At 37.7% G+C, this 22,340-nt stretch overlaps 1 protein-coding gene across 1 annotated transcript; it reads left to right on the top strand.

Annotated features, from left to right (window-relative positions):
- The first annotated feature begins 1,374 nt into the window (after window positions 1-1,374).
- On the top strand, window positions 1,375-22,300 carry PSMA3 (proteasome 20S subunit alpha 3). The gene is made up of 11 exons (XM_047861392.1): window positions 1,375-1,528; window positions 5,786-5,868; window positions 8,453-8,576; window positions 11,735-11,836; window positions 12,162-12,235; window positions 14,764-14,836; window positions 16,722-16,787; window positions 18,890-18,936; window positions 20,835-20,902; window positions 21,675-21,739; window positions 22,145-22,300. The coding sequence occupies exons 1-11, from the start codon at window positions 1,508-1,510 to the stop codon at window positions 22,187-22,189; spliced, it is 768 nt and encodes a 255-aa protein (XP_047717348.1). The 5' UTR covers window positions 1,375-1,507; the 3' UTR covers window positions 22,190-22,300.
- Window positions 22,301-22,340: the final 40 nt, after the last annotated feature.

Below are 22,340 nucleotides of genomic sequence, written 5' to 3' on the forward strand. Positions count from 1 at the left end.
CTTCCTTATCTATCAGTCTTCACACTGAAGCAAGAGAGATAATTTAATAACTTAAATTAGATCATATAATTCCCCTGCTTAAAAAACTAATGACCTGACAACAGAAAGGCAATAACATATGTGGAAGGAATGATGGAATTAGAAAATCACCATTAGGCAAGCATACTAATCCATCCAACTAGGAATCATGGGATACTATAATTAGTTGGTAAAAGATTGAGGAGCTACTAGTAGGATATTTATAAGAGTAGTCTCAAAGTATTTCTTCACAAGATATTTATAAATTACAAAGAGCAAAATAGAAACTTTATGGTGGAGAAATCTTTAGCAAGTTAACATCATCAGTAATAGAACAGACATCATGTGCCTACTAATATAATGCTATAATATGAATGCAAGGTTACTTTTGAGGCATTCCTGCTGAAAATTTACCACCTGACTCCTATCATGAAAAATATCATACAAACCTAAATTGAGGAATACCCCATAATATAAATGGTTTGTATTCTTCAAAAATGTTAATGCCGTGAAACATGAAGAAATATTAAGCAAATATTTTCCAGATTGAAGGAGGCTAGAATCATGACAACTGTGACAGGCCAGACTGACCTGGCAGTTCTTATAACAAGCTTATATTCCCATAACAATCCTAAATTTCAGTTTAAATATTAGCCAATCAGAAAGTTATTCCCTAAGTACCAGGCTTCCATTGTCTCTTACCTTTTTAAGTACAAGGTGCAACTGTTTCCCCTATTTCCTCTTTTACGCCCATTTCCTCCCATTTAATGGGATGGGATTGTTTCCTTCACCGGTTAATCAACACTGTTCAACAGAGTACTTGGGACCTGCTAGAGCTCAATAGGTAATCAGTCTTATCCTTAATTTTACTAGAGTCATACTCATAGAAAAGATAGTAATTCTTCTGTAAAATCCCGACCTGAGCTCAAACGTGCATTTAGAGTGAAACTTCCTTCCTTCTTGTAAGAACAGGTGGGTGAAAGGGTTACCAAGATACTGGGTGGGAACCAGGATGCCAAGGGTGAAGGGAGACTTCTCCCATACCACTTTCTTTGGTCTTTGTTAAGAGTGTGACAGCATCTCTCCGCTTTGCTTCAAGAAAGAATAAAGTAGCGAAAAAGAGGGATAAGATTAAAGGTAAATAATAATTTCTAGGAAATGGAATGAAGCACCTCCTCAAACTACCCGATGACTCTGACGACTCAACCACACTAGGGACAGAAACTGAGTAATAAGGAACCCCGGCTGCCTTTCTTCCTTTCCCCCCACCTCATTTGCTTCCGTACACGCACACCGCCCGCCCGCCAAGCCCCTCCTTTTCCCACAATCCTCTATTTCCCAGGCTGATGTTAGAGGAACCAGCCATACAGGACAAGGCTATTGGTTGAAAGAGCAGCCAATGAGAGAGCCTGTTACTAGTCTGCGGGCTGCGGTATTGGGGGAGCGCTTTAGGCCTTGAAGCCCTCCGCGTCCCGGAGGTTTCTGCACGATGAGCTCAATCGGGACTGGGGTGAGTTTATAGCCTCTTGACCTAATGGAGTAGCCAACAGATTAGCGTTGAAGGGAACTTGGACACACCGCTTGGGGTGCGCCGCCTCGGCGTGCGCCGGGACTGCCTTCGGCCAGGTGGGCCGCTTCCACTTGTCTGGTGCCCAGCATTCTTTCCTGCTAATTTGTAGGCCCCTCATTTAGGGTGACCGTGACCTGAAGCTCTTCAGCTCAGGTGTGGCGGGCTGGGCGGCGCAGCAGTGTGATTGGGAGACGCTTTGGATTGCTGAGTCACTTTCTTTGGCCGCTTAGGGAAACCGAAAGTGGAAACTCGTGGAGCCTGTAATAGGGTGTGAAGCGTTTGGGAGACAGCTTCTTGAGAACCGCCGAGGCAAGGCGGCTTTAGATTCCTAGGTCTGGGACGCAGCTTTCCATGGACCGCCTTTGCAGTTCCCAGGGTGCTGCTGACTCACTGGGCCTTCCCCATGTTGCCTTCGAGTGTACTGACCGTCCGCTTTGCGGGAGTCCCTGGAACCCCTGTCGGGGCAGAGTTGATAGAAACATTGTCTCAAAAGTGAAATCTGAAGGAGGCTTTACAAAAGTTTTCCCTTTGTCCCAGCTTTTCCTGTACGAATTACTTAACATCACTTTGAGGTATCGGTACGGTAAACATTTAGATTATTAGCTAGGTACTTAACCGCTTCTGTTAACAGACTTGGGGATTTTGGAGTTGGACTTGTTAACTTGTTCAGTTTACTACTTTCCTGTGTTAAACGTACCGCACATCTGCAGCCTTTTCCTTATTCCTTTTATGTATTTCTCCGTATAGGTAATCTAGTTTTTATTTAGAAGTATTTATTCGTTGTGTGCACTACAGGCATAGACTAATGGGTGTCTAAGTTCATCAGTTCCCAGTGTTCACAAGATTTTGATACTCAGCATTAAGCCCAGGTACTGGTTTTCCTAGTTTGATAATTGGAATGATTTAATCCATTGGGTTATGAGATACTAAAGTTATGACAACGGTTTTAGATTAGTAGATGCTCAGTTATGCATGTTGTAGCAAATTGACTTCGCCACTACATTACTATTACCTTCAATTAATAGTGTTTTGTTCTGAAAGCCCTTTAAAAAATACTTGGTAAATATAAACATGTGAGATATTTTGGTATTACCATAGTAGAGTTAAGGATCTTGGTTTAATAGATCAGGAAATTGAGTCTCAGGAAGTACCACTGTTGAAGACCACTTTGGTCTTTGCTTTTTCCAAGAACTCCAAGTATGAAGACCTGTGTACTTGACATTTATCTTGATTGTTGATTCGTTGTTTTTGTTTTAATTTTTTTTTTTTACATTTATTCATTTTTGAGAGAGACAGAGCACAAGTGGGGGAGGGGCAGAGAGAGAGGGAGATACAGAATGAGAAGCAGGCTCCAGGCTTTGAGCTGTCAGCACAGAGCCCCACGCGGGGCTCGAACTCAGAGCTGTGAGATCATGACCTGAGCTGAAGTCAGATGCCTAACTGACCCAGCCATCCAGGCGTCCCTCCACCTGATTGTTTAATAAGCATTTCAAACTACATGTCCAAAGTAGAGCTCTGGGTTTCCCCCTCCCCTACATTTTGCATCTCCTACAATCTTCAGCTCAGTGAATGGTCCAGTTCTAGTTGCTCAAATGAAAAAAGTCTATGATTCAAGTTAATTTATTTTTATTATTTTTTAAAAATGTTTGTTTATTTTTGAGAGAGAGAGAAACTGATGACACAGAGCCTGAGGTGGGGCTCGATCTCACTACCTTCAAGATCATGACCTGAGCTGAAATCCAGTCGGACACTTCTACCACTGAGCCACCCAGGCACCCATCAAGTTTAATTTCTTCTCTCCTAGAGCCAATCCATTAGCAAGGTGGTTGTGTTTTTTTTTTTTTTTTTTTTTTTTGTTTTTTTTTTTTACTTTGCCCTCACAAATATAGTCTTTCATCTCTTTTCCCTTAGTCTAAGCCACCACCTTTGGAATACTTGATCTCTGCTTCCACCCTTCTCTCTATAGTTCATGTTCCAGATGAAGTTTTAGAAAAATGAGATCGTATCACTCCCTCCACCCCTGCTTCAACTCCAGTGACTTCCTGTTGCATTTACAGTAAGATAAAAACTTCATACATCAGCCTTAGGAGACTCAAAATAGTTTGGCCTTTACATGCCTCTGATATGATTTATTCTTCTCTCCACCACTTAGTGCTCAAGACAAGTGGCCTGTTTCTTTTCCCACATTATGCTACCCTTATTTCTACCCTAAGATTTTTATGCCAAAGGCCACAATGGCTCCTCCATATCCTAAATGGCTAGTTACTTGTCATTTAGGTCTGGCTGCACCTAAATAGCTAAATATACATATGTTCTCGCAAGGCCTTCCCTGATCAGGTAGTCTGTACTAGGCACTCAGATTGTCTCTTCACCCTGTCTTATTTTCATCATAATCCTTTTTCTAGTTTACTGCTGTATTTCCAGCACATAGATTTGTGTGTGGTCTCATTTGAAAATGAAAGACTTCAAGAATGAGTATCCTTTGGGGCTCCTGGGTGGCTTAGTAGATTGAGCCCTCAACTCTTGATTTCAGCTCGGGTTGTGATCCCAGGGTCGTGGGTTTAAGCCCTGCATCAGGCTCTGTGCTGAGCGTGGAGTCTGCTTAAAATTCTCTCTTTCTCCCCCTCTGCCCCTCTCCCCCCCACACATATACTCTCTCTCTCTTTCTCAAAAAAAAAAAAAAAAAAAAAAAAAAAGAATGAGTAGGGGCGCCTGCTGGGTGGCTCAGTAGGTTAAGCTCCGACTCTTGATTTCAGTTGAGGTCATGATGTCACAGTTCGTGAGTTTGAGCCCCTCATGGGGCTCTGTGCTGACTCCTTGGAGCCTGCTTGGGATTCTCTCCCTCTCTCTCTGCCCCTCCACTGCTCATTCTCTCTCTCAAAATAAATAAATAAACATTTAAAAAAGTGAGTATTCTTTGTAATTGCTTTTTTTCCTTTTTAAATGTGTTATTTGGGGCGCCTGGGTGGCGCAGTCAGTTAAGCGTCCGACTTCAGCCAGGTCACGATCTCGCGGTCCGTGCGTTCGAGCCCCGCGTCGGGCTCTGGGCTGATGGCTCAGAGCCTGGAGCCTGTTTCCGATTCTGTGTCTCCCTCTCTCTCTGCCCCTCCCCCGTTCATGCTCTGTCTCTCTCTGTCCCAAAAAAAATAAATAAACGTTGAAAAAAAAATTAAAAAAGAAAATAAAAATAAATGTGTTATTTATTTTTGAGAGAGAGAATATGAGCAGGGGAGGGGCAGAGAGAGAAGGAGACAAACTATCTGAAGTGGGCTCTGCGCTGACAGTAGTGAGCCCGATGTGGGGCTCGAACTCATGGACAGAAAGATCATGACCTGAGCCAAAGTCAGACATACAACTGACTGAGCCACCCAGGTGCCCCAATTCTTTGTAATTTCTTATAGTGACTGTATATAATAGATGTTTATTAAATGTTTAAATGCTGTATTTTTTTCCGTAAGGTCTTTCAGTTTGTTAGTGCCACAGCAATGAATTAACCTGTTCTGACAACAGTTCTGATTCTACCATACTGTAGTACAGGCACACACTTCACAGATTGCATTTTTTTTTCTTTTTAACAGATTGAAGGTTTGTAGCAACTGTGTTTTGAGCAGGTCTGTTGGTGCCATTTTGTGTTTTGAGCAAGTCTGTTGCTGCCATTTTTCCAACAGCATTTGTTCACCTCATGTCTCTGTGTCACATTTTGGTACTTCTTGCAATATTTCAAACCTTTTCATTACTCCTAAGTTTGTTATGGTGATCTGTGATCAGTGATTACAACTCACTAACAGCTCAGACATAATGCTCCTGCACACTGAGTAGACTACAGTATAAACATAACTTTAATATACACTGGGAATCCAAAAAGTTTATTTTACTCACTTTATTGTGGTGATCTGGAGCCCAGAGCATGTCCATTTTGTACAAAAATCAACTTTGTTCAGTGCGGAAAACATCTGACTTTACCTTGGACTTGTATCTGTTGCTTTTCAGTAGCAGAAATCTAAACTAGCTTTTCTCTTAGTTGCTTTTGCCGCTCTGACATTCTGCCTTTTCCTCTTCAAAGCAAAATCTTTGAGATTTAACACTCCTTCCTTCCCCTCATCTTTCTGATGTGTAAGGCATTTCAAAATAAAGATGATAAGGTTATTATTGTGAAAGATACATAATTTAAGCTTATTGTTACCTTTTTCTTCCCAGTATGACCTGTCAGCCTCTACATTCTCTCCTGATGGAAGAGTTTTTCAAGTTGAATATGCCATGAAAGCTGTGGAAAATAGTAGGTAAGAAACATTGTTTTACTTGAAATTTAGTATGTTTTAATCAGGTATCAAGTATCTCCTTTTCCATATTTTTGGTAATTAGGCTTTTTATGTTACTTTGGTACAAAATAATAGGTGCCCTAAAATAATCTCAACTTACTGGTCATTTCCGGGTCTCTTTTTAGGTCAGGTCTTTCCATGAGCCTCAGTCCTATATTTCCCGTTGGTTCCAAGTTATCCACTTAGACATTCCACCATGTCTCACATGTAGTGTATATAACCAAATTCCTTTATCATCTTTGCCAGCCCATTTTCCTTTTTAAAATTCTTGATTTATAGCATTGTTTGCTTGGCTGTTAGGTTTGTTACTTTGTCATTTTATCTTTTTTTAAATTTTGAGAGAGAGAGAGAGAGATAGTGCAAGTGGGAGAACGGAAGAGGGAGAGGAAGAATCTCAAGCAGGCTCTATGCTGAGCTCGACATGGGGGTATGAATTGTGAAATTATGATCTGAGCTGAAATCAAGAATCAGATGCGTAATCAACTGAGCCACCCAGGCGCCCCTGTCATTTTATCTTTTATTTCCTTGTGTTTGAAGTGTCCTATGCAGTTCGTCACATCCAGCAGGATTTTTTTAAATTCTTTTCTGCTGGCACACCCCAAAAGTGTGGGACTCACTAAGATATCTTCTTGTTGGACTCATTTCCTTCACTCTGTCTTTTACTGTTTAGTGTAATGTGCCAAAATGATTCCTTGGTACCATTGTAATATCTTGGTTGAACTATTAGCTTGTTGACACATTTTATGAGTCCTTTATTGAAGAGATTTTGCAGTCAGTTATACTTACATGATCATTGTATCTTGGAATCTAAAGCAGCTTTGGGATGAATTAAAAGACTTTTTAAAAATAATTTATTTAATAATGTCTCATTCTCTTAAAAAGTCCTCTTGAAGGACTTTTTTTTTTGCCTGGTAAACAAATAGTGTTGGTGTTTGAGCCAAATTTTTTCATTTATATAATGAAATCTTTTGGGTTAGAGGTGGAGTAGGGAAGTGTTTCCAGAATTTTATTTTACTCTTATTTTTTTTTTAAGTGTGTTTATTTTGAGAGAGAGCAGGGGAGGGGCAGGGAGAGAGAGGGAGAGAGAAAATCCCAAGCAGGGCTGTGCTGTCAGCAGAGCCAGGCAGGGCTCTATCTCATGAGCCAAAATCAAGAGTTGGATACTTAACCTACTGAGCCACCCACGTGCCCGTTTGCAGAATTTTAGTAAAGTCCACATGTAAATACTTTTTGCTAGTACCACATAAAAGCAAAAATGAACATAAGGTGTTTGAGGGAAGATAGTGAAGTTGAATTCAGTAGTGTGTGGGATTTATAATAGGAAATTTAATAAGCTACATGGGCTTTGTAGATTCTCAGGATTGAAAGCTGGACCAAGGAGTTTAAACTCAAAAGGGGAACCATTGAAGATACCTGATCTGTGAGAGAAGGAGTGTCTGAAATTTTTTGTGAAATTTATGTGTGGCTCTGTTCATTTATCTGGTTTTTTTCCATCAGAATTCCCTTTTTATTAAAAGGATTAGAAGGGGTGCCAGTGTGGCTCAGTTGGTTAAACGTCCAGCTTCTGCTCAGCTCACGAACTTGCCATTTGTGACCTGCTTCACGTTATGTCTCCCTCTCTCTCTGCCCCTCCCTCTTCCTCTCTCTCTCTCTCTCTCTCTCTCTCTCTCTCTCTCACTCTCAAAAATAAACAGACATTAAAAAAATTTTTATAAAAGGGGCGCTTGGGTGGCTCAGTCGATTAGGTGCCTGACTTCAGTTCAGGTCATGATCTTATGGTCAGTGAGTTCGAGCCCCACATCAGACTCTGTGCTGACAGCTCAGAGCCTGGAGTCTTTGGATTCTGTGTCTCCCTCTCTCTTTGCCCCTCTACTGCTCTGTCTCTGTCTCTCAAAAATGAATAAATGTTAAAAAAAAAAATTAAAAAAGAATTAGAAGAACAAAGTTAATGATATATTTTCATCTTGAAGTGGTAGCATATAATTTCTCCACATTTTACTTAAGAGATTAAGATCCATTTTGTTTTCAGCAGTTGTCTAAAATGTATATTCTTTGATATAGTTTTATAAACACTGGTTGTTGCCAAAGAAGCAAATGAGCAAAAGAAAAGAACTCTAATTTTTCCACTTAGATTAGTCACTGTTTACTTTTTGGTTTGTATATAACCTGTCTTTTCTATGCATTTTTATGTACCATTTTTAATGGACATGAGCTAAGTCAACATTTATTATAGTGTATTATCATGTGTCAGACACTGTGCCATTTTGTACTATTTTGTTGGCATCTTTTCTCACAAGTATTAATATCTTTTTATGTCATGATATGCTAGATTTTTTTGGTCATCTCATGATGTACATTTACATGGACCTAATTTATCACACTTCAGGTTGTCCTCTTTCTCGTTTTCAAATGTATTTGTTTTAAATTTAAATTTAGCATGCTTTAAAAAATGTTACCTATTTTTATGGTTTTTTTTTAAACTTAAAGTTTATGAAGTTCCTTTTATTTTCAGTTAAAAAAATTGATTTTTTTCTACTTGTTCCAGTACAGCTATTGGAATCAGATGTAAAGATGGCGTTGTCTTTGGGGTAGAAAAGTTAGTCCTTTCTAAACTTTATGAAGAAGGTTCCAACAAACGACTTTTTAATGTTGATCGGCATGTTGGAATGGTAGGTCACATTTTAAAATGTTCCTTTTTGTCTTGTCCAATTTCTTTCTTGTGAAGTAACCGTAATATGTTAAACTGTGATTATAAGAACTCCTTTATTACGTCAGAACTGAGGCAGAAACCAATCAGAGAGCAGCCACAGAAGTAATCACAGAGTGATTACTGATACTGGCTTGTGAATAGTTCACTGTCCAGAAGAAAGGTAGCGTTCTTGTAACCTGATTGGAGATATATTTGAAAAATTGCCTTAAGAAAATGAGGGGAGAAAGGTGGAAAGTATGTGTAGAAAGGAGATCTTGGCAGTGTAGATCACCAGTGAAAGTATAAGCTTGAGAGGCATAGAATTTTTAGCTTTTTGTATCTTTGTATTGTAGTAAAATGGAGCATCAAGAAACGATGTTTAATGAAAGGAATAAACGCTGTTCTATGTCTTGCAGCTGTATTTAGTTACTGCTCTGCATAATTGCAAGTGAAGCCATAAATACACTACTGGTATATACTGAAGTCATTCTATATAGATGTCAGACTGTAAAAGCAAAAAAAGCAAAGGACTGATTCTAACCTTGGTTACTGAAAAGACAAGGAAGAAAAGAGAACAAGTGTGTGCCAGATACTGTGCTAGAACCTCTTCACATAAATTTCCTGTGTCTGATATCCCAGTGAAAGTAATATTAATCCCATTTTTATAGATAAGAAAACACAGCTGGTAAAGAAGTAATCTGGGATTCAAACTTGGTCTGCCTGGCTTACATGTTACTCCAGAGTCCATTCTGCAGGGTGAGATCCTGTAGGACCCACTCATACTGCAGTTACCTTTGGTATTTCTAAATGATAGGTGTTACAAACACAAAAGGGTGGGAAGTATGTGTAGAAAAGAGATCTTGGCAGCGTAGGTCGCCAATGAAGGTGTAAAATGTAGCTGGTAAACTATAAAGCTACAGATTTTTTTGCTTCTTCAATGATTATTTTTTCTGAACATGTTTTTTCTCCCAAATTTATTATGCCAGTGAATCTGGTAATGGTTTTTCTTCTGTCATGTGGACCTCTATATTTATTTATTCTTAAAATTTGGGTATAGTTGACATACAATATGAAACTGGTATGTTTTGATGTAACTTCCCAGATTGTAACCTAGCTGATAGGAAGAAACTAGTGAATTATACATTCTTTTTAGTAGAAGAAAAATTTAGGTAGGTGCGTTTTGAAAAAAGTTGTGTGTCCTTAAAGGTAGTGATGGGAAAACGTTGCCCTAGAACTTTAAAATTTGTCTCATTTGTTAATTTAAAGCCAGGAAACTGATGGCATTCCTTATAGCTGGAAATTGGCAAAACATTTCATGTTGAAGAGGGTTGGAGACAATAAAGGATTAATGTTTCGTCTCCGCAGTTACCTTCAGTGGTTTGAGAATTATTGGACTTCACAGTAGGCTTTCTCCAAAGCAACAGAAGACTCTTTAAATGGTGAAACTTACTGGCTGAATAACCTTGGGGAAATTCTTGTAAACAGTTTCCTCACCTGCAAAAGTAGGGCAGTAGTAATACCTATCTCTTAACAGTTGTTACGATGTTAAAATTAAGTAAAATGCTTAGCATGAAATGAGTGCTGTGTTTTAGGAATTTTCATCGTTACTACTATTAGTAGGTAGCAGTAGAAAAGTGGCTATTATTTTGATATCACTTACTTTTAAAAAAAATTTTTTTTCAACGTTTATTTATTTTTGGGACAGAGAGAGACAGAGCATGAACGGGGGAGGGGCAGAGAGAGAGGGAGACACAGAATCGGAAACAGGCTCCAGGCTCTGAGCCATCAGGCCAGAGCCCGACGCGGGGCTCGAACTCACGGACCGTGAGATCGTGACCTGGCTGAAGTCGGACGCTTAACCGACTGCGCCACCCAGGCGCCCCAGATATCACTTACTTTTAAATTCTGTAAATAAGCTGGCAATTCCTGGACTTCTTGGTTCCTAGTACTGAGTTTCAGTAATTTTTTTTGTTGGTTTACCTACACCAAAAGAACCACCCAGTGGTTCTGATTATGCATTTAGTTACAAACAACTTAGTGTTTATGTCCCCAAAATTTAATAACCGTAAAAGAAAAAATACACATACAATTAAAAATATTATTTTTTTAGAAAAATATTTTTATTTTTAAAGAATAACAATGACTAACATGCACTGCACAACTTCTTAAACTTTACATTTAAGTTTAAACTGCGCTCTCCTCACCCCCCCGTTTCCTGTTCCAAATGGATTTTTGTATGATACTTATTTTTTATCACAACAACCCAGGTGCTCAACAGTATGATGGCATTGAAAGGAATATGAATGATCTCAGGGCGCCTGGGTGGCTCAGTCGGTTAAGTGTCCGACTTCAGCTCAGGTCATGATCTTGTCTCATGGTTCGAGAGTTCGAGTCCCACGTCGGACTCTGTGCTGACAGCTCAGAGCCTGGAGCCTGCTTCAGATTCCGTGTCTCCCTCTTTCTCTGGCCTTCCCCAACTTGCACTCTGTTTCTCTCTCTCAAAAATAAACATTAAAAAAAAAAAAAGGAGTATGAATGATCTAATGTTGAAACTGAGCTACTTCAACATCTGTATCCCTCCAAATTCCAAATGTTGCACAACTGAGTTCACTATAGTGCCCCCAGCATATCTCACTCAGCACATGGTTTGGTAATTGCAGTTAACCAGTCTTGGAAGATGTGTGGTTTGTCATGTTTTGGTTTGTCCTTGCAATTTATTAGTCAATAAGCTGAAAAAGATTTGAGGTTGGGCTTTTAGACCCAAACTTTTAGTAACTTGACATAGAACTGCTTTAAATAGAGATCAGTCCTGATCAAGATCGATAGTTTTATTCTTGTTGCTTAGAGTGACTGGTAAATTGGGAGACATGGAGGATTAATTACAGAAATACTGCTTGTGAATGTCATTGAACAAAACAATGAAGTCACACTTGGTAAATTTCTGAACTATAATTCCATACTTCTTTTTTCATCCCATCCCATCAAAATGCCAGAGTGCCTTATAAAGACCTTTAAGCGAAATGGTTTCTAATGGTGATGCTTGTTAAAATATTAAGTAAGCCTACAGTAATTACACACTTTCCTTGGTTTGTGATAGGAAGGTATTTATTTACTAAATTGGTACCTAATTTCTTTCAGGCAGTAGCAGGTTTGCTGGCCGATGCGCGATCTTTAGCAGACATTGCAAGAGAAGAAGCTTCCAACTTCAGATCTAATTTTGGCTATAACATTCCATTAAAAGTAAGTTGAGGGATGCCTGGGTGGCTCAGTCGGTTAAGCAGCCGACTTCGGCTCAGGTCGTGATCTCGCAGGCTGTGGGTTCGAGCCCCGCGTCAGGCTCTGTGCTGCCAGCTCAGAGCCTGGATCCTGTTTCAGATTCTGTGTCTCCCCCTCTCTCTCTGACTCTCCCCTGCTTGTTCTCTGTCTCTCTCTCTCTCTCTCTCTCTCTCTCTCTCTCTCAAATAATAAACATAAAAAAAAAAAGTTAAGTTGCTAATATGTTGAGGAACCTTTTGAACAGTAATAGAAATTTACTGATAAGCTCTTCTGTTTTTCTCCCTTATAGCATCTTGCAGACAGAGTGGCTATGTATGTACATGCATATACACTCTACAGTGCTGTTAGACCTTTTGGCTGCAGGTATGAAATTTTGTGACATAGTCAGATCTGGACTATAGGTATCTGTTTGCCCTGGTATCTTAGCCTTTTTTTTGTACCCTTAAAAATGAGCTATGACCAAGAAGTATTAGGACAGTGATCCAATAAAACTGTACATCAAAATAAAAACTTTGAATTGTGAAAAAGACCACAAATTTGAAGTGACGAGAAAACATAGAACTGATAGTAAGAACTTTAATTTGATTATAATAAATTCTCTGGAGAAATGTGGTCAAAAGGTAAAAGGCTCTAAGATAAATAAATGCTAGGGATGTAGTGTACATTATGATGACTGTAGTTAACACTACTATGTGATATATGGCAAGGTTGTTGAGAGTACATTCTAAGAATTTTCATCACAAGGAGAAAATATTTTCTCTTCATTGTATCTTTTTATTTTATTTTTTTTTAACATTTTAATTTTGAGACAGGGAGAGACAGAGCATGAACAGGGGAGGGTCAGAGAGAGGGAGACACAGAATCTGAAACAGCCTCCAGGCTCTGAACTGTCAGCACAGAGCCCGACGCGGGGCTCGAACTCACGGACCGTGAGATCATGACCTGAGCCGAAGTGGGCCGCTTAACCGACTGAGCCACCCAGGCACCCCTCATTGTATCTTTTTGAGATGATGGATGTTCCTAAACCTGTCGTAATCATCTCACAATATGTGTAAATCAAACCATCATGCTATATGCTGTATAGTGCTGCATGTTAATTATTTCTCAGTAAAATTAAAAAAAAATTCTCTGGTGTCAGACCCCAACATTCTCAGGAGGCAACAAACTGATTTTAACTACATCCTCTGTTGTCATTATTAGGGTAGCCAACTAAACTAACACTGCAGTTTTCTTACTAACTTCCATCTGATATACTTTAAGCGGTTAGGTTCAATGCTCTTAATTGGGAGTTTTTTTTTAGCAATCGAGAGTGAGTCCATACAAAATTGCCTTTCATGGTTCTCAGTCACAATTTTTTATTTCGGTTAAGATGAACTGCTGGTGTTTTTATTCTGAGAGGAAAGCTGAGATTCAATTGTATTGAGACTTGGAATACATGTAAATATTTAAATAGGGCTCAGAGACCTGTCATGACTCTAGATTTTCCTAAAAAGACTTGTTTAGTTTATAACTTAAAAAAAATAAACATTTCTGTTTGATCATGGTAAAACATTTACTAACATCCGACTGCTTCCACTGTTAAAATGTTGTGGAAAGAAAGTTTATTAGCTGTAGTCCTACCTTTGAGTTGCTTATAATCAGTCATATTTAAATTACTGAGGACAGATGTTAGAGAAAACCTGAGCTTTATTCTAGCCATAAGATAGGCCTGTGGACATTTTTTATATTAGTTGTTCTTCAGGTTCTCACTTAAATTACATTGAAACCCTTTGCTTTCAATACCTTTCAACTTTCATTAAACCTTTGAACAGCACTCTGAATTCATTTCTCTATTTTTAAGCAAGTAAAAATAGTGGAGAGAACTTTTCAGCAAATATTTATTGAGCATATACTATGAGTCAGTCGTAGATGTGGGAGGGGGTAGGACACAAAAATGAGTAAGTTACCATTGATACAATTTTATAGGTGATATGATGAAGAAATGCACTGACTATAGTGGGGCATCAGTTAGGGAAAGGACACTTTCATGAAGAGATGGCAAGGAAAAGAATGTGAAATATAGGTGGAATGGTTAAGAATATTTCATTCAAAGGGACTAGTATGAAATTACATGGGCATTTCAGGTAACGTAGAGGTAGTCAAGCATACTTGGTATGTGGAAGGATACTGAAGATGTAGGTACGGGCAAGATCATACAGAAGTCTATGTTCCATACAAGGAAATGTTGAAGGGTTATGATAATCAGTTATATATTCTGAGAGATAAGTCTCACGGAAGATGGAAGGAAATGATTGTAGGGGTGGGAATTGGACAGTTGGCTGTCATAGTAGTCTGTATAGGAAGTGATACTTAAGATGAGACTGGTTTCTTTTCTCCTTTTAAGGCAAACTAAATCACAATTTCAGAAAATCACTAATATCATGATTATTTAATGGCCTGATTTTGTCACATATAAAAACACATTAAATCAGTCTGGATTATTGTAGAAAAATAACTGGAGGAATATTGGGGAAATATCCAAGAAAGAATAAAGGATGGAACAAGAGTTTGAGGCAGACTGAATGTATTCCCATTAGTTTTGTTATCTTGGCTTTTTCATGTTTATTCCTTTACCTATTGGGTCTTCTCCTTAGTTTTCACCTGTCATTACTTCTTTGTCTACACTGCTGTCTTCTCAGATCAGTTTCACCAGTAAGTTTAATACTAACCAAAGCCACACAAATTTTGAACAATTTCAAGTATATACTAGTTTTTATTGAAACTACCTCATCAAAGTGTTTATTAGGACTTATATGTATATTAGTAGTTTATCTTAGAAAGTATAATTGTTTTTATTGTATTTTTATGGTATTTTAAGAACTATGGTTTAAACCTAACTTACTTTCATGCAGTTTCATGTTAGGGTCTTACAGTGTGAATGATGGTGCACAGCTCTACATGATTGACCCATCAGGAGTTTCATATGTGAGTAATTTTGAATCATGAATTTCTATTTCTAGTTTAATGGTATCTCATTAGCATGTAAGTCATATATTTGGATTACATGAAATTTCTTTTAAAATTCAAGGAAAGTAACCATTTCTTGTTTATTATTTAAAAAAAAATTTTTTTTTTCAACGTTTTATTTATTTTTGGGACAGAGAGAGACAGAGCATGAACAGGGGAGGGGCAGAGAGAGAGGGAGACACAGAATCTGAAACAGGCTCCAGGCTCTGAGCCATCAGCCCAGAGCCTGACGCGGGGCTCGAACTCACAGACCGCGAGATCGTGACCTGGCTGAAGTCGGACGCTTAACCGACTGCGCCACCCAGGCGCCCCTCTTGTTTATTATTAATAACAACCTGTGGATATGAGGCAAAGGAAGGATTTATGGCTTAAAAAATTTTTTTAATGTTTATTTTTGAGAGAGCGAGAGCGACAGAGCTAGTGTGTGTGTGTGTGTGAGTAGGAGAGGAGCAGAGAGAGAGGGAGACATGGAATCTGAAGCAGGCTCTAGGCTCTGAGCTGTCAGCACAGAGCCTGACATGCGGCTCAAACTCACAAACCATGAGATCATGACCTGAGTTGAAGTCAGAGGCTTAGCTGACCGAGCCACTCAAGTGCCCTGATTTATGGCTTTCAATATGCTGTTCATAGAAACTAAATAGTGAACCTAAAAATCTGAATATGTGGTATTTTCCTTTATTGTGACAAATATTAGCAAGTCTTCAGACCAATACTAATACCTTCCCTTAAAAAAAAGGATTTTAGGGGAGTCTGGTGCAGTTAAGTGTCCAACTCTTGATTTCAGCTCATGATCTTATTGTTAGTGAGCTTTGGTGGTGTGGAGCCTACTTTGGGCTTCCCTCTCTCTCTGCCCCTTCCCTACTTGTACTCTCTCTCAAAAGTAAATACAATTTTTAACTTTTTTTTTTTTTTTTGGGAGAGAGAACACATGTGAGCTGGGCAGGGAGAGAGAAAAGGGACAGAGGATCCGATGTGGGCTCCGCGCTCAACAGCAGTGAGCCCAGCCTGATGCGGGGCTTAAGCCCACAAACTGCAAGGTCATGACCTGAGCTGAAGTCTGACGCTTACCTGACTGAGCCACCCAGATGCCCCTAAATAAACTTAAAAAAAAAAAAAAAAAAAAAAAATTTAAATGTCATTTCTTGCATCTTTAATTACTTTATCTCTCTTCTGAGGTATTTATGGTTTTTAAAAATTAAAAAAAAAAGACTATAGGTGCCTGGGTGGCTCAGTTAAGCGTCTGACTTTGGCTCAGGTCATGATCTCATGGTTCGTAGATTCGAGCCCTGCATTGGGCTCTGTGCTGACAGCTCAGAGCCTGGAGCCTGCTTCAGATTCTGTGTTTCCCTCTCTCTCTCTGCCCCTACCCTGCTCATGCTATCTTTCTCTCAAAAATAAATATAAAAAAAAAAAAAAATTATAAAAATAAAAACTGTATTTTGTCATGATACACAAGTATAAATGGGAATCCTTTAAAAAAATTTCAATATAATAAAAATTGAAAGTTTAGAATACTGAACTGTGTAATTATTTCAACTTTTTGTCATAATACTAAGAATTTTTCCATTCCTACTCTGAAAAACGTCTCATTCATGAAGTGTGTGTTTTTCTTTGTATATGCCTCTAATACAAATAATCCAGATAATTCTAGAATTACATTTTTTTTTCAGCTTGGTGTTCATTAGAATGTGTTTGTATTTCTCCATATTTACTTTTGAAAATCATTTAACATTCTTTCTTAACCTTTGAATAGGAACAGTTGTAGTTACTAATGATTTCAGAATAGTATAGCAATTTAATTAAACTATGTATGTATATTTTGGTGTGTGTTCTTTTTAAATAGGGTTATTGGGGTTGTGCTATTGGCAAAGCCAGGCAAGCTGCAAAGACGGAAATAGAAAAGCTTCAGGTAATACATACTTAATGCTTGAATTTTCCTAGGACGTTACCCTCATGTAGTGAAGTTTTATCACAACAAATGAAACTGTTTAAGATTACATAGAGTGTGGTTTCCTGTTTTGAGCAGGGCTTTCTGAATGTAATAGGCTGAATAAGAAAGCTGGTCATATCTGTATCTATACAGATAAGGTATGACACAGATACGATATATATATAGATATATGTGCTATAGATATGTATGATAATTACAGAGTTGTGTCATGGAGCCCTTTATGATTTTGATGGCTAATGATAAACCCCTTAATCCAGAAAAATACACATGGAAATTTTCATATAATTTCATAATCCTTGAGGTCCGTTCATGGAACTCTGTGACCCTTAGGTTGAGAACTTTGAAAGTCTTTAGAGTCTGTGTTCTGGTGCTTCTCTTTCCTTTGTTCCTAGTTAGATAAGGCATTAAACCCCATCCTGTTAAAACTGCCCACTTTTCTGTTCCCCCAAGAGCCATAAATTATTAGTGTAAAAAAAAATTTTAATGTCCTGGTTTTCCCTTTAGTCAAACTGTTCAACTTAACATTGAAACAGTATCCACTCTTTATTATTTATCAGAAACTTCCATTAAAGACAGGATTTTATCAGTATTGTGGTAAATGACAAAAAAATTTCATATATATTTAATATTCTGAACTGGAAACTTGCTCAACCATTCAACTTCAGGTCAGGTTCTAGAAAACATTTTTTGAGTGCTTAGAATTTTATGCCAAATTATAGGCCTACAAAAGCCTAATTTATATTTGGTATTTTAGTAAAATTGACAAAAAGACCTCAGAGGTCATTTTAGGTTAGCTCAATTCTATGTGAAACACACTGGCTAGAGTCATAGTATATGTCGATTATGAACAGACCTCATGATTCTTAGACCACGTCCTTTCACACCCCTCTGGTGTGGTGCTAAGTTCCTACCTTCTCTTTTCCCTCTTGCTTTCATCTCTCCTGAATGTTATGTGGAAATTTGAAAATACAGTATTCAGAGCAGTCATCTATCCTGTCTTTCTGAGGTCAAATTGTAATAAACAAATCTGAGCTAAGAATGAATATCACTTTGAGGAACATGTGTATACTTAATGACAAAAACACACTCTAAAATCAGAGGTCAGTAAACTATGGCACACTGTCTGCTTTCTAAAGTTTTATTGGAACACAGTCATGTTTAGTCACTGGCTGCTTTCACAGTACAGTAGTAGAGTTTAAGAGTTGGAACACAGACCAAAGACCATATGTACCATAAAGTCTAAAATATTTACTATTTGGCTCTTTATTTCTATAAAGGAGTTTGCCAACCCATGATCTACATCATTGCTCTGGCTTGTTCTTCTGATGTTATTAACTAAGAATATTATGTCATAAAATAAAAATTTCATGAACATATATAAGAATATAATTGTCACTTAAAATGTGCTTTTCCATGTTTACTTAAGTTTGTCTTTATTATTATGGTACAATTCACTAATTATAACCTATAAGGGCAGAAGTATAAAGAAATAGGCATTCTTTTCATTTACTTCCCCCCAATTTAACATGAAAAAAATGTAAACAGGAAAGATAAATAGTGCAACAAATCTCCTCATCTAGATTGAAAAGTTATTTTCTAATATTTTTACCCATTTTTTTTTTTTCCTGAACTGTTTGAAACAATTACAGACATCATGATGCTGTATCCCTAAATGCTTCAGCATTCATCTCTGTAGAATAACATTATTACACAGACGATAGTATTAGGTATTCAGTCTGTAGTCAAACCACCTCAGTAATCTGTTTCATTTTGCAACTTTTTCAAACCATGATAATTAAGGCTCACATTTCAGTCTTCACCTTCTCCCAGTGCTTATTTTTTTAAGAGCCCATGCCAGTTGCTTTTGTAGTCAGTCCCACATATTAGGTCTGTATTTCCTAGTAAGACTGGTATTCTTAAATTCAGTGTATTATGTTTTTGGTTTTATGTCTGAGACTCTAGTTCAAAACCATGGGTACTGACAAAATTTGTGCAAAGAATCTGAAAATAGTTATATAAGTGGGAAGTTCTCCCGACTCATAACTTAATATTTTCTATAGATGAAAGAAATGACCTGCCGTGATGTCGTTAAAGAAGTTGCAAAAATGTAAGTTGAAATTTTTATTACCACTGACAAGTATTTCATTTGATCTTATACATTAATTCTAGAGGTCTGTTTTGTTTGGAAATAATTTAGTGCCTAAGGTGAATGTAACATTCTAATGACGTCTCATTATGGAGAAATATCCATATTTCAAGTGACGGAACAGACCTCGTGATTCAGCAAATGGGATGGGGAAAAATAGCTTTAATATAAAACTCTTATTAGGTGACAGAATTCACGAGGAGGAGGATACAACAGACCTGTAAGCACTTCATTTGATAGCTTCTACCCTTTCAAATCTCAGAGGTCCCAGTAATAGGCATCTTAGCTTACAAATTTTTAGGTTTTATAGCTAAATTATTTCTACACGTGAACCACGAAGCTGGCTCATTTATACAGTCTGTTTCTTTGGGCAAGATACGTTAATCATGAAAGTTTTTTAAGAAGATGAAGAGAGCAGGTGCACCTGGGTGGCGTCTGACTCTTGATTTTAGCTCAGGTCATGATCTCAGGGTTGTGAGATTGATCCTTGCTTGGGGTCCATGCTGGGTGTGGAGCCTGCTTAAGAGTCTCTGTTCCTCTGCCCCTTACCCACTTGGGCACTTTCTGTGTCTCAAAAAAACAAAACAAAACAGTATTTCAATACATTTAAAAACAGCTTTAAGAAGTCCTGAAGTGGTTCATATTACAGGTACATAGAATAGAATGCTTATGTGACTGCAGTAAGTAACCTCAAAGTCCTGAGTGGCATGCTTCAGAATTCACGGTTCTTCTAGGTCAAAGAATGTAATAATAAGCATGTGGTATTTCAGAAAATCCAATGAAATGCTAAGAGTTGCAGCCAGCTTTTTAGACTTAAAAGTAATAAACATAATATTCCAGAGGATTCACGGCTCTTCTTTTCCACATGAGAACTACATCAACATGGTCTAGTCAGCAGTTTGTGCAAGTGCCTCAGGTTTTATAATTAATAATACATGCAAGGAAAAAAATCTAAGAGGCTTTATTATATATTTAAATGACATCCTTAATCTCTTCTAAATTGATAGCTATAATAAAATATTGGGAAGTGTTATATAATTTTGTCCTGTCACCACTGTTCCAACTGCCACATCACCTGCCTTCCTCCTCCCTTTTACCAAGAGACCCTTCCACTTCCCAGTTAAGAAGCAGAACCCATTCTGTGATTGTCAGTTAATAACATGAGGAACACTGGGAACTACCTGACAACTGCCTGGAAAATAAAGAATCCTTACTGAACTGTACAACAGTTTAAATGTGATAAACTCCCATTCCTTCACAGAGAAATGCTTCTGGAAAACAGCCCTTACCACACCTTTTTATTTTTAGGTGTAACAGCAGATGCTAATTAGTTCTGTGTAAGAAAGCCATCCCTTATCATTTAGTAAAATGGAGCACTATGTATCTTTTACTTAGTCTAGAAAATTAAGATGCTTTCTCATACTATAGCAAGGCTTTAAAAATATCCTCCAAAGTAAACTGTGTGAAGATGCTGGAAAATGTAAAGAAAGTTTTGATATGATAGTTTTAATATGTTGTATGACAGTGCCTTCTTGTTTGTTGTAATTTGTTATGTATTATAGTTTAGAGGCCAGGTTAATGGGCATATAGTGCTTATAAAATGGAGAAGAGGTTTAAAAAGATACCTGCCAAGAAGCTTCAGACTGGAGGGACCAGTAATAACTGCAAACTACTAAGTTAGTTTAAAAAATAATCACTTAATGAAAGGAATAAACAAATATCCTGAAAAGGCAAAAGTAACGATTGGCCTTTTCCCATTTGAGGAAATGTTTCTTTTGAGGTTATATTAGGGACATTTGTGCTGACTGTGCATGTTTGTATAGGACCAAATGTTAATTTTAAACTTTTTTGTGTTCTAGAATTTACATAGTACATGATGAAGTTAAGGATAAAGCTTTTGAACTAGAGCTAAGCTGGGTTGGTGAAAGTAAGTTATTTTTGTACATTTATTTGCTCTCAGTCATCTGTACTAAACCTAATTTACCACTGGGCGCCTTTTTCTAATTTTAAAAATTGGTAATGACGTACATGTACATATTCATGTAACCACTGTGCTCTCTCTGGTCAACTATTAAATAGACCAGCTCCCCAGATCACCCTTTAGGCCTCTCTGAATTCATAGTCCTCTGCCTTCTCCCATAGGTAGTTTTGCCTGTCATTCAATTTTCTGTAAATGGAATTACACAGTATATATTTATTTTTTTATCCCTGATTTATTTTCTTCAACATTCCATTTGTGTAAATTATTTGTGTTATGTACAGTATTCATTTGCCTTGCTGTATAGTGTTCTGTTGTCCAAATATATCACTAATTATTCATTTCCTCTTCTGCTGCTGGTTAGTTGGCCTCTTTCCAGTGGGTTTTTAAAAACTATAATGAATATGGGGTACCTGGGTGGCTCAGTGCCAACTTTGGCTCAGGTCCTGCATCAGAATCTGTGCTGACAGCTCAGGGCCTGGAGCCTGCGTCGGATTCTGTGTCTCCCTCTCTCTCCGCCCCTCCTCTGCTCGTACTCTGTCTCTCTCTTTCTAAAATAAACTAAAAAAATAAATAAAAAAATAAAAACTATAATGAATAGGGCTGCTTTACCATAAACAACTTTAACATTAGATGAATCTTACCTATGGATTGGATACGTTGTATTGCAAATCACAACATAGGCTTCATTTCTAATTCATTTATATGGCTTAATTTGCAGTAACTAAAGGAAGACATGAAATTGTTCCAAAAGACATAAGGGAAGAGGCAGAGAAGTATGCTAAGGTAAGCTGCAGCATGTCAAAACTGTCTCTAGGTATGAAAGTTAAGTGTTGAATAATAAAGGAACGTGATTGATTTCTATTAAATAATACTTGAGGCAAACTGAACCAAGGACCAAAATTTTCTAGGTTATCCTCAATGGGGATATGTTTGCCCTGGTTCCAAAAATTTTGCATGTGAAAACATAAGGTTTTTCAGGACATTTAATGCTTTCATTCCATGTGTTCTATCAAGAGTATATAGTCTGTTCACTGTTAGAGCAAGATAAACTTAATTATCCTTTTCTTTAGTTGGGTATGTTATTCTAAGTGTTCATTTTTCAGCGACGTGCTTATTTAACCTTAATTAGATTCAGGCTGTTACAACAATATTAAAAATTGATTTTAAGCACTATCTTTCTCTTAACAGGAATCACTGAAGGAAGAAGATGAATCAGATGATGATAATATGTAACATTTGCTTCAGCATCTATTTTAAATTTCTAATACAGTCCCGTGTAACTCTTTAGCCCTGTGGATTATTATATATCCACTGACCAGTTTTCATTAAATTTTTGTCTTGTAACGACTGAAGTTTGATACCTGTGTAACAAAATTGGTGGGAG

The sequence above is a fragment of the Prionailurus viverrinus genome, chromosome B3 (genome assembly GCF_022837055.1).
Source record: "Prionailurus viverrinus isolate Anna chromosome B3, UM_Priviv_1.0, whole genome shotgun sequence".
NCBI lineage: Eukaryota > Metazoa > Chordata > Mammalia > Carnivora > Felidae > Prionailurus > Prionailurus viverrinus.

Coding starts and splice junctions, on each gene's coding strand:
- PSMA3 (XM_047861392.1), top strand. CDS start 1,508: ATGAGCTCAATCGGGACTGGG. Junction 16,788..18,889: donor CGGAAATAGAAAAGCTTCAG/GTAATACATACT, acceptor TATTTTCTATAG/ATGAAAGAAATGACCTGCCG. Junction 20,903..21,674: donor GCTAAGCTGGGTTGGTGAAA/GTAAGTTATTTT, acceptor CTTAATTTGCAG/TAACTAAAGGAAGACATGAA.